The sequence below is a fragment of the Larus michahellis genome, chromosome 5, assembly GCF_964199755.1.
Source record: "Larus michahellis chromosome 5, bLarMic1.1, whole genome shotgun sequence".
Classification (NCBI taxonomy): Eukaryota; Metazoa; Chordata; class Aves; order Charadriiformes; family Laridae; genus Larus; species Larus michahellis.
In genome coordinates this window covers 14,125,559-14,138,675 of record NC_133900.1, presented here as the reverse complement: position 1 = coordinate 14,138,675, position 13,117 = coordinate 14,125,559, and the positions used below count along the sequence as shown (strand labels likewise).

At 38.9% G+C, this 13,117-nt stretch overlaps 1 protein-coding gene across 3 annotated transcripts in view; it reads right to left on the bottom strand.

Annotated features, from left to right (window-relative positions):
- SLC10A7 (solute carrier family 10 member 7) overlaps positions 1-13,117 on the bottom strand; it is a 151,209-nt gene that overhangs the window by 134,694 nt on the left and 3,398 nt on the right. For all 3 annotated transcript variants that reach the window (XM_074588848.1, XM_074588849.1, XM_074588850.1), the window contains 3 exons: positions 12,471-12,553; positions 7,287-7,423; positions 2,159-2,234 (listed from right to left, as the gene is read on the bottom strand). In XM_074588848.1, the coding sequence (XP_074444949.1) occupies positions 2,159-2,234; positions 7,287-7,423; positions 12,471-12,553 (296 nt within the window). The remainder of the gene's footprint in view (positions 1-2,158; positions 2,235-7,286; positions 7,424-12,470; positions 12,554-13,117) is intronic.

Here is a 13,117-nt window from a genome sequence, read left to right as displayed (position 1 = left end):
AAGCAGTTTAAGAGACATTATTATGAACAAATGCTCTCACAGCACAGTCACTTATATTTCCAGTTGATTCCCAGGTTTAAATTCTTCGTATATCAGGATGGATTTAAATTAAAATGGGAAAAAATTGCACTGTTCTGCTCATGTCAGAAAGAGAAATGTATCGATAATAGCTTAGGTGAAATTTGGGAAGGAGAGATATAAGACAGTCTAGCATGAGGGATGTGATTTGCTGTTCTTTAAAAGAAAAATTAACAATAGTCTGAATGACAAGAGAAGCATCACATTCCAAAAAACATTTGCATTGAAACTTGCTCAAGTTTGGCAATAAATTTGCCACACATTTTGTCCACACTGAGCGTGTTTAAAGGGTGTTTCTCTTTTGTACACCTTCCTACAGCCTGACTGAGAACTGCCAATTCCCAAGACCCAATTCTTGATTCAGTTTCTCTCTGCTGTCAGCAGCTATCTGCAAAAGTCACGAACAAGGTATGCATTTTTACATTCCTCCAGGAACCCTCCAGGTTCAAGTTTTACTTTGCCAGTGATTTATACAATTACTTATATAAGCCTCACATGACAAAAAGTTTCTGTTTTCAGCTGGTATAAAATACACACACACACACACCACCCCAGAATAATATTACCATAAAAAGGTGAACTCTAATGATGAAGCAACTAAAGTACTTCTCTCCCTCCTGCACCCAAATACTGTATGATATTGCTTTTAACTAACCAATCACAGCTTTTTTTCCAGAGGATCTTTTCCTTGTTCTAAGGATAGGACAGACGGTGCCAACACTGAATAAGCACTCATTCCATACTTCATTTCATCCTCACTGTTCACTATGTGGCACCTTTGTATAATTTACAGCACCTACATCTAGAGCAATAATTAAAAAAATTCTCATTTCTCTGTTGATCACTACTACATACCTAAATTATTTCCTTATACTAACTACTCCACAGCACCTCCATCAGACAATTTTATGATTCTTGTTTTCAGGTAGCAAACTGGGAGACAGCGATGTGCATCAGGATTGCCCGTAATTAGAGATGCTTGACTTGAAATGCTTTGGGTCTCTCTTCAGAGGACAGAGCAATTAAACAGCACTTTGTCAGTACAAAGTACAACTTCAATCTATTTCAGTGCTATCATGTGTTTTCAAAGCTGACATTAATCGGTCCCAAGAGTTTGAACTCAGAAAATGAGAAGTACACAACTAATGGCCATATTTAAAAAATGTGCTGAATGACTCGCCCAGCCTCACACAGGAGCTCTATGGCTGAATTAAGATTTGGCTCTAACCCTCCAGAACAGCACCCCAACAGTGCTACCTCTAAAAACAACCTCTTTCAGTGTTATTCTCTCCCTTCCTCACCTACTAAGTCTCATCCACCCTCAGCAGTTATGAGGAAGCAAATCTAAAGGAAACAACCTCATTAATTAGCACACATGGATTAAATTCCTAAATGCTAACTGGTCTTCCTGAAAATAGCAAGTGTTTTACGGAGAGTCTGAAATGACATCAGCATATGCCATTTTAAGGCAGAAATATAACGTGACCAAATTGAGTTTGCACAAACAACTTCAGTTCTGGCATTTCCTACCTGTTGAGAACTTAGCATTGCATAATTATAAGAGAATTACGCATTCCCACAATTTTCATTTCATGCAGTCACAAATAACAACATAAGATTTGTGTCTCCATCATCACTTGCTATATATGCAGCTACAAACTTGAGGAACTCCTACTATAGGGCCTGTTAATACTAAACACCATCCAAACATGATGCAAGGGCAGTTCTTCACCACAAAGCCTATGGTCTATGAGATAACCAGTATATAGCATATGAACATTATATGGTTCGGAATTACAGTGCAGCAACAAGCAGAAGTCTCCTAACACCAATTTCCATCTGAAACTTTTCTATCACCCCAGAAAACTGAGCTTCTTTCAGTTTCAGCAATACCATCAGATTAACACTATTTCCCTTGTTTAACACCAACACAATAACCAAGCTTTAATTCTCGAAGCTTTTACAAATCACAATAGTATCACATCACAGTCAGTGTTCTGCCACACAAGCTCATCATAAACAAATATTTGCTTGAACTTCTGATTAAAAAAAAGCATTCAAGAATAAAACAAAAACTCACCTCATTTCCACCAACAGCTTTGGTTAAAATCACTGCAGAAGACACAGGAGGTGGCATGCAGCCTACTGTCTGCAAGCTGAAAACAACAAAAAGGAATGTTACATTCCTCACATGAGGCAAACACCATGCAGCCTAAAAGCTTAAAATACCAAATAGCTGAGTAGAAACAATAATCTATCACCCACACAACCCAATCAGTTTGCATTACAGTTACAGCTGTCAGGATTTCTATGCCATCTCTTACTAACAACCACAGCAAAGAGTCACATCACCATTTAAAAACCCCAACACCTCGCCTCTCTATGACTTCATTTCCCCATCTGTAGTACTGTATCTACCATTCACAAAGGTATCTACACATCTATCACAAAGACAACAGCATCATGTGTCCTGATGTAGTAAAGTTTGTACTGTGTTTTGAGATACCTGTAGCTATTTGGGGGGAAAAAAAAAAAAGAAAATAAAGATGTAAACCCCTATTTTCTTGAAAAAGCTGTTCGGTGATAAAAATATTCATTGCTAAGTAGAAGAGTAAGGAGAACCATCGTCACTATTTCAGGTTCCCACTATACTTTGGTTTTCATCAACCCCTACTAAAAAAAAAAAAAAAATCACATTTTTTTTTTATCTCCTCAACATTAAAAGGCCATCAAATGTTTAATTTTTATGCATGTTTTCACTTCTTGGTAAAATCACTTGACTTCCATTAATAAACACATCAAAATCTTTCTCCTGGATTTTAGAGGCCTAAAATATATTATCTGTCATTTTTTCCATTGTTTGTGCAGCAAAATTATTGATGTATATAGTAATGGTGAGCTTTCTTTTGTTTTCAAAGACAGCCCACAAAAAGTGGTTATTACAAAAATTAGTTGTATCAAATGCATATTTAGAAACAACAAGAACACACCACAATAGTTTACAATTAAATTTGGGACTAAGTAAAACAGGCCTTCAGAAGAAAAACTGTGTTGACTTAGAAGGAACACTAAGGCATGAGATTAAAATAGACTGCAAAACCCCAAACAGCATGAAATCCACATATGTTTTCAAGTATTGGAGTTTGAAACAGTATTCTAGTTCAGATCAACTACTGGCAGTGAACTACTTTGCACTTGTAACTGTGTTAGTCCATCCCCGAGAAACACAGTGTCAAAAAGCTATAGTAAACAGAAGTATTAAATCCAAACAATAGGGAGTATGTTGTAGTGCAACTGATGTGCTGCAAATACACAAAAAGGTTAAATGGAAGAAACAGGTAAATGACAATGACGGTATTCAGTTTGTCAGCTACAGACACTGTGGAAAAGGAAAGAGAAAAACAAAGTAAGCATTATATAAATCCAATCAGAAAGTGCCAAGCACCACCTTGCAAGTATATTGTATTTTTAGGCTACAGTGAAGTAAGCTAAGGAAGCAGAGAGTTGTCAGCACTTAGGATAAGCTCATATTGAAAACAAAAGAAATACAGGAAAAATAAATGGCGTGGAAAGTCTAGAAATATATATGAAAACACAGAGCAGACAAAACACATGGCAATCCTGATGTCCATCCCCTACATCGTTTGTAATACTGTTATCTCTCTTCTCTGTGGTCTCTTGGCAGTCAGCTCCTTGAACTTCCCACCTGCACTAACAAGGGCTGGATTAAGTTCAAAGTTATCCAGAGAGGCATGAAATGTGTGCAAGGGCATTCATCTCAGCTGGCAGGGATTTTCCACGCTATAAGAGAAAGGTTTAATAACACAATCTCTGTGAAACCCCTCAAATTTAAAATAATAATTTTAGAATTAAAAAAAAAAATCACTATCAAGCTATGTTTTTAATATTCTTCATATGAAAATATTAAACTACAAAAAAGCCTGGTACACACTAAATGGAAATACTTTTAATCAGGTGTATAGAAACATGCATTTGTCAATTATTTTTTTTCTTGTTTTATATCAACTACATGTAACACTACCAATATACAAACAAATTCCTCTAATGGCCAGCAGATTACTAGAGAGAACAACGAACTGAAACATTCCACTGGTTCAGGCCATGCTATAAGCACTAACATCAGGGGTCCAAACACTTGATGAAGGGCAATAAATAATACCTGTTCTGCTAACACATAACAGACAACTGAGTAGTAGGGTGCGAAGTCACATATTGTAGATATGGAACTACCAAAGTCATATATTGTACCAGGTCTTTCGATCTCATGCCTTACCACCTGTGCTGCAAACGCTATATGCTGAGAGTGGCAGAAGAGGTGAACCTGTGCAAACATTAATAAGTTGCTTCACGCTCCTTTTCAAAGAGACCCTGTCAATGCAAAATCTAGTCAGCTAACAAAAAATTAACTTAAAAGATGTTTGGGATTATGTTATGTTCTGCTCTATTTTACATATTTCAAGATCACTACAAAACAACAAAACTCCCAACATCATCCGGGGGGGGGGGGGGGGGGGGGGGGGGGGGGGCGGGAGAGCAGAAGGTAGGGAAAAAAAAAATCCAACACCGTACAAACACAGATGAAAAGCTGGTACCACCTGAATCTGTCTCCCAAATAACATCTACAGCAAAGCAGACCACTATAGAGGATGGGAGAATCTACCACACGTTCTGGAGCAAGGAGGGAAAATAACTGTGGGCTTGACTGTGCCCTTTAGTTAGAGGTAGCGGAGAACTACAGTCCCCGAGTAAGCCACGCTGCCAAAGGGTGCTGCGTGTCCTTGGGAGCACATGCCTATTTTTCCAGGCCTTTGTGAGGACTATCAGCTAGGTCCCACTGCAAGGTGTGCCAAACATGGGTGATGAAGAAGTAACTTTGCCAACGTCTGTTCTGTTCCCTGCTGTTTTCATCAGGGTACTTCAGTGTTTCTAGGGAATAAAAACTATGGCTGTGGGGCATTAGGATGAACTTCTGGTTAGACAGAGTGACAAAGGCACAGGCAGTTCCTCACATCTGCTCCTCACCCTCCTTTCATGTACCCATACAGGGACATGCAAGCACTTGCTTTAAAATGTGTTGTCCTAGAATTAGGACAGAGCTCAGTATCTCCTACACCTGCATAACACTGAAGGTACAGCTACCATCGGGCTCCCTTTGCAGTGGATGCCTTCAGAGCCACACAAGGACTGATGTTCCGAGCGTGTCCTGAACAGCAGTATTTACCAAGGAAGCATTCTTTAAGAAATAAAAAATACCTTCATTAAACTCCTCAATCTGACCACTCTTTCAATGAAGTCTCAGTACAACAGAGATACTACATTGAAAGATAAAACACAGACAAAACAGAAATAGTACTCAAGGAACAAATGCTTGCAAGGCAGCTTGAAACATATAGGAGCATATAAACTCACTGGCTAAACGCAGACACACCTTCATGAAAAATGAGGCTTCACATTTAGGGAGATACACATACAAGCGTTCCTTTTTTTAAAAAAATATATACTTACGTAGTTTTACACACAGTTTCGTGTGTTATGTATATACATACACATATACTTGTGAGTGTCACAGGTAGTGTCCCTTAAATACTAAGAACCAAAGTGGCACGAGAGTCATAGGAAAAAAGGGATGAGAAGTGCTGCAAGGAACAAAAAACAAAAATCTCTTGCACCTTGCACTTCAGAAACTGAGAGTCCCACGGATTAGGAGGAAGTTTTGGCTCACTGTGGAAAATCATTATCTCTGATAATAATTTATCTCTGATAAATCATTATTAGCTGAGGAAAAACTTCACAATGATTTTACTTTAAAGAATAATCTTTACTATGAACAGCCAAATGCAAATAGACATTGTAAAGTAAACTTGTTATTTCCTTGATGTACTAATACCATTAAGCAAAACAGCGCTAACTTAAATTATGTCATCTCATTGAGATGGGATCTTATCAATGCTTATAAATATCTAAAGAGTGGGCATCAAGAGGACGGGGTTAGACTCTTCTCAGTGATGCCCAGTGACAGGACAAGGGGCAACAGACATAAGCTGGGACACAGGAAGTTCCACCTAAACATGAGGAGGAACTTCTTTACTTTGAGGGTGGCAGAGCACTGGAACAGGCTGCCCAGAGAGGTGGTGGAGTCTCCTTTGGAGCTACTCAAAACCCGCCTGGATGCGTTCCTGTGCACCCTGCTCTGGGTGAACCTCCTTTGGCAGGGGGGTTTGTACTAGACGATCTCTGAATGTCCCTTCAAACCCCTACCACTCTGCGATTCTGTGATCTCAATTTCACCTTTGCAGTATCATTTGGATCACTTCACATTTGGTGGAACAACTGGAGAAGCCTCTTAAAAACAAAACGCCCTTTTAGGTTTAGGCCTTGTAAAAACATAAACATGAGAAGCCTTATCAATAAACTTTTAAGACAGGGAACTCTCCCCAAGCAATGCTTTACCAAGCAGTAAGAAACAATGGGGATTCTTTAAGTAGTTTTCTAAAGTAATTGATTTTTGCATTGAAACATTCCAGTATAGCTGCATAGAGCTAGGTATTGACCTTTGATTCTGAAAAAAGCTTTTTATTTTTTTGATTTTTCATAACATCTATCATTACTGCACCCTCAATGCAGCTTTGGAAGCACACACTGGCAGAGTACACCAAAGATTTAAAACACATTGTTTTCATGGTAACTTAGCTTCTGCACATCTCAAAGTTTTTTCTCCTCCTACAAAAACTTTACTTTTTTTTCCCCCTCATAATTTAGCTAGGAGCAGATACTGAACCCCAATCTGGACACACGCAAGATATGCTCAATGCAGACTGTTTTAAAGCAGAACAGAACACCAGTACATGGCATACTCAGTATTTATTCAGAGTTCTGTTTTTACTTCAGCATTCCCTTTCTTTCCTCCCCATCCTCCTTGAGATCCAGCACAGCACTTCAGCTGCATTTTGTGAAAGAGAAAGGTAATGTGTTGCAAGCTCCCTACATATGAAACTAACTGACTGGACTTTCTAAAAATGAGACCAGGTTCCTGAAAGGATAAGCATGTACTGTGTTTTCGACAGCAAAGTGCTGAAGCACAAAAACAACCAGCAAGATCTGTTCACAATACAACACCCACTGCAGGCTAAGCAGCTCTTTAAGAAGACAGCTACAAATATATTTCACTCCATTATGCTTAAACATACCCTTTTAAAAGCCATTCATTTATAGGTGTGATTGATAATAGCTGAAGAAAGAGCCATATTGCTGTTGGGAAGAACACAAGTGTAAAAATCTGGACAAAAAGGTGTAGTTTCACATGCATCAAAGCACTTGTCAGCTCCTGCAAAAGAAAAAGAAGAGAGGAAGTTGCAATCATAACAGCTGAAGCAAGATCACGTTTGTGCTTTTAAAACTAGGATCATCTTTATAATACAAAGAGAGTGCATGTCAAAAAGGCACCTTTAGGGATCATCTGATCTCTTCTTTAATAATGAAGTACATCCAGACAACATAAAAGCTCTGTCTGTTCCTGGGCATTTTTCCAAAAGAATTGTCCACCACTTCAATAATAGCGTAGCTCTCATAACGGTAGCTTTTCAGCAGGCAGCCTTAGCACTTTGTCACTGTTTCAAAACCTGTGCTAACTATGCTGTCGGCCTGCTTACTTTATTGACTGCTGATATCAAAAGGAAGAGAAACTTGTAGCATACACGTGATTTCACGTTTCTCTAGAGCCACAAACTGTGATTCTCATTTATACTGTGAAAAATGGATGTTTACGTTACAAACAGTCATCATTTGTGGTGGGTTTTTTTAAGGAAAGACTAACAACCATAAAAAGCAAAGTAATCTGTAGCAGATTTTGATTATTTATTGTATCAACAGATAGGAAATTTATAGAAAAAAAATAAGGCTGATGAAGAATAGCAAAGAAAGAATACCAAGACCATAACAAACTAACAAGAGCTAAGCCATAAAATTCCGAGAAATAAAGTGCAAAACACCGCTGGAGACTGAGAAAACAAAACGAAAAAAAATTAATTTTCAATAGTGCAAGAGCACTCCAGAGAGGTGATCGTGTATCCTCACACAATAAACTCTTCAGTTAGCTATGTGCATCTCTGTTTCTGTCTTTTCGGGCACTCCAAGGATCTTCTATGCAGTTTTTGAGTACAAGGAAAAAGCCTTCAGCCTTTCAGCTCATTTCAACACTCACAGATTGAGAAGAAAGATTCCTTTTTCTCTCTCTCAAAATAACTTGCACTCTATTCAAGTAAACGATGCAACAGTAAAAGAACTGATGGCACTTTTATTCAAAATCTAATGTGCTAGGATTCTCCAGCTATCTGACACCCTGGATGCATTAAAAAAAACCCCAATCAACAAACAATATAAAAAAGTGTATTTCCATGTACAGTAATGCAGCAGCCGGTCTTCAAATGCCACCTCTCTCAGCTTCAAAACACTTGAACTTTTATGAAACAGAATCAAATATTGCATTTTCAACCATCCAAATGCACATTGATGTAATTATACATCTGGAAGTACTAGTAATTCAGCACTGTGTCCTTGTTACTTTATTTCTCTTAATAAAATTATCTCCCAAATTTGTGTTAGGGGAAAAGAAGCCTTCCACAATAAAAATACACATTCATTCATATCCTATTCTTAAAGTTATACAAAACATGGACTTGAAATGTACATCTTGATCCAGTTTTACCAATAAAGCATCATTACATTCAGTGCTTGGTTAACTGAATGAAACAACATTTTTTTAAATAAAGAAAGCTCCTAAGTAGGCTAGTATCACTCTGCATGAAAAAACAGATCTTCACGCATAACCCGTCACAGTACCTATGGCGTTATGAATAGCTTCACTGTAGTACTATTACACCTTATCTCAAAAAGAAAGCAAAAATAAAAGATCTAGTAGTTTAAACACATCCTGTGCGGGAAGAAAAGATATCTGGAAATACATACATAAAAGTATATGTTTTAAAAGTAAATAATACAGTTGAGAAAAACCAAAGCAAGTGACGACTGCCAGCAGAGCTGCTAATTCCTCCTCCTTTCCTGCCAAGTCACCTCCAGCCCAGATTTTCCAGCGGACCAATCTATGAAGGCACCCCCAATCTAGACACGTCACATACACAGAAGTGCCCTTTTAATGTATAATTTTGCAGTTGTAAAACGCCTTAAAAGCAGATGATTTGAAGAAAATGGTGATACTACCAAAGGCAAAATCCAAGACAAAAACTTGGAAAAGACTGGTTAGAGCTTCCAGGCAGCAAGAAACGTGATTACAACACAGCCAACACAGCGCATGAAAGAATGCTGTGTTAGTGGAACAGGTCTTTGTAGATCTAAATTACCAGCCTTTAAAATGTCTCTAGTGATTGCCTTTTACAATAGGTATTCCTTAGACCGCACCACTGCAGCAAACAGCCTTCACCCTCTTAAGCAGTCTACAAGGGCTTGTCCCAAAATACATCCATCACTGTAGCCCTCAAAAAAGCAGAAGTCTCAGAAAAGTTACTGCAAGCTGCTAGTTATGACTGTTTCTGCACACCAGGTAGAACAGGTTGCCTTGTCTTTCAGACCCTTTAGAGAGCTTATCCTAGCCTCTCGCTGGTCAGTGGGGGTGCCTGTTGCCATCCAGCCATGCTTAGGTGGTCATAGTTGGACTCCTCTGGGCAAATACCCACACAGAGCAAACAGTGTGTTCAGTGGCTTGTCAAATTCCTCATTGAAATGGGTAACTCAAGTATGTGATTTAATTTCTGGGGCCCTACAGGAAGTATTTGCTTTAAAAGAGCAAGCTATCCAGTCACTGAGAACTGAAAGATCATTATATTAAGGTGGAATCAAATGTTCTTGTCATTCCTGGACACACGACTACTTCTACAAATGTACGAGAACCTCAGTCACCTCTAGATTTGAAAATGTGACAAGGCTGTGCACAGACAGGCTCTCCCTGAATGCGACCAATTATTTTGTAAAATGCTTCCTGATTGCATGTTAGCAATTTTTTTTGAGCACGTGCTTTCCCAGCAGATAAAACCAAAAATGTAACCTTAAAAGAGCAGCAGCTATTTCTAATTTTGTTAGATTTATCAGAAGGCCTCCATTAACACTTACACAACTTTTTATCATTTCATAATGCATACCAAACACTAGTTTCAATCCAACTAATACATTATCCAAGGTAGAACAGGCAACACACAGGTCAAGAACTAATAAAGACAAAAGCAGAAACTATTTACTTTGTAATCCAGAAAAAACAATATATTAACTGACTAATAATACCAACTTTGGGTTGTGCTTTAAACAATTAAAACACGCCCCAAAGTATTTTAATAAAATCATTACCTGGCCTCCTAACACGCTTAAGGATTGTTTTTAACATACCTTTTAGAAAGTAATAGCACAAGGTAAAATGAGTAAAATGTTTTTCTTCCTCTTTATCTTCTGCCCCCATGGGAGAAATTCAGAAAAGGCTCAGTTTCTTGATGGAACATAAGCTGGATATACAGCACCAGTCCTAACTGATGCTTCCAAACCAACCTGAGATCAGCTACTTGGATATAAACATCAGCTTCTGTAAAAGCTGCATTTACATCAATACATTGCCTCTAGAACCACAGATGAAAAAAAGTTATGCAAGTTCAAAGTAGGACATGACACATTGCCCAGGAACCTGTCAGCCACATCGCCTTAACTAGAAAAAGTTAAATGTACAGCAGCATTGAGAATATAATCAAGACTTTGATAATGCTACTGATTTCACTCTCACAGCTGCTTTACAGATATAAAGCTTCAAAGATGCAAACTAGTGAAAGGGAAAGAAGTTTACATTTTTTCTCTGCATGCTAAGATTCCTAACCCTGACAGCAGAAAACTCCATTGCTACTACTCAGGCTTTGTGTTTCAGGTCCTCTTCTCTGTGGAAGAAAGGCCACAGAAAATAGGCCTCTCCACAGACCATTTCCATTAGGATTAATTACTGTCCCAGGCAAATAGGTAACACGCTCTTCCTGCTTCCCCATAAGACCACAAGGCTCTAAATAGATGCTACAGAATTGACTCAAGTTATTCGCTTCACTTACACTGTGTCGCAGCAGAACTAGAGGCCCTCGTGCCAGAACTACCAGCAAACAGAGCAGAGGGCTGCCATCAATTCAAACACCACCTCCATTAGAAACTTTATCAGTATAACCATGATACAGGTATAGAAACTTTTTTTTGTTGAACGCACACTGTTCATCCAGATCCCAGTTTGCCCAGAAGATAACTGGACAGTGTCACGATGATTCTTTTAGGCATTAGTATCATGCAACACATGAATGACATCACCTGTCAGCACTGCCAACAGTGTAAAAGGAGTCAAGAAACTAGACTAGCAGAGACATGCAGTGTTTCTTTTCAACTCTGGCTGCACCTTGTCTTCTTGGCATGTAGCCATCGTTTCCTTTCTCCATGCCTCCTTTACACATCACTAAGAGGTTCTCTCCTTCATTCCTTCATCCCTTCTTTCTCCCAGATTGTTCCTCTTTGAAAAATGTGTGACAAAATTTGAAACAAGCTTCAGTGTCTGTGATATGCAGCAGAATGTAGGCACTTCCAAGTCCACCTGTCCACAACTAAATCCTATAGGAAAAGATTGCCAAGACCTGTATATTGGCCTTGCCTCTGCAGAGGAAGCCTTTTGTGTTGATGCTAGCTGCTGTCCTGTGCCTACCCAATGCGGTAACTTAAAGCCGCCAGATCTTTGCTTGTGTCAATCCTGCAGTGACTAGCCTAAACAGTTTTACTTAGAGAGCACATTAGCAGGTGAGATGAAGGAGGGAGACACAGAGAGCTCACACCTTCTCTTTCCATCCTACAGAGGCATGGAGACTCCACATAGCCCCTCTCTGCCTAGTTCCCTAAAAAGTGCTACCCTAGGATACACACAGTTTTCTGGATTGTTCCTCAACTGAGCAGCGGGGAAGGCAAGGTACAGAAGGTATGGCAGTAAACAGCAGTGTGCTCCTAAGTCTCACCCTGACTTGGGTTTGGGACACATCCAGGGTGTAGATCCGGTCTCAAAATTGTGATCAGCACTTCCATTTAGTCAAAGCCCTGCAAGCAACCCACCCTCCATGGATGGGTAAAATTTATTCACACTCTCTTTTTCATCACGTTCATTACTTTGTGAAGAATTTTCTGTAATCAAGGAGGGGTTATTCCATAACTATCTAACATTTATCTTCTCTTGTTAGCCGTTCTCCCAGCATCAGCAACAACAGTGCAGTAATTAAGTATTCCAATTACATTCATACCTGAGCAAAAGCAACACAAAACTTTTTAAAGAACAACAAGAATGATGCAATGAGAAATTACAGTACCTCAGTTTTTAAGGAGAGTCCACTGTTAAAGAATATAGCTGAAACGGCAATGTAAGTTATGGTAATTTCTGGTTTCAAAGGTCCTAAAAAATATAGACATAGAAAACAAAATGAACTACAGTCAAAGAGATAATGATATGCATATATCACATCAAAGTAAACGGGAACACTTAGAAAAATACCTGGAGAAAATCTTATCATTAAAGTCTCTAGTAAAAAGAATGGGGTTTCTATTAAGTTACAGAAAGCATGCTATTCCTTTTTAAATAAAAGCAAACCAGTGAGTGGAGAGTGAGGTATGATGTCATACAAATTCGGCTTCCCTCATTACAGGCCACTGGAAACTAACAGGTAAATTCTGGAAATGTGAAAACGGGGAATTTTTCCACAGTTCTGTCACCAGGGTATCCCTATAGCATCAGCAAACTCCAACCGTACACTGAAATAAAAATATTAGCTGCTCCCTCCACAGGGCCATCAATATCATTCACGTATTTACCTCTCACTTCATCCCCCACAACACACACACCTGTCCAGCTGCCTGCACAGAGGAAATCACATCGTACCTTGCAACAATTTCCACAGGGCAACGCAATTCTGCATTAGCCCCCAAAACAGGGCTGTGACAAAGTGGTTCATTCCAGCCC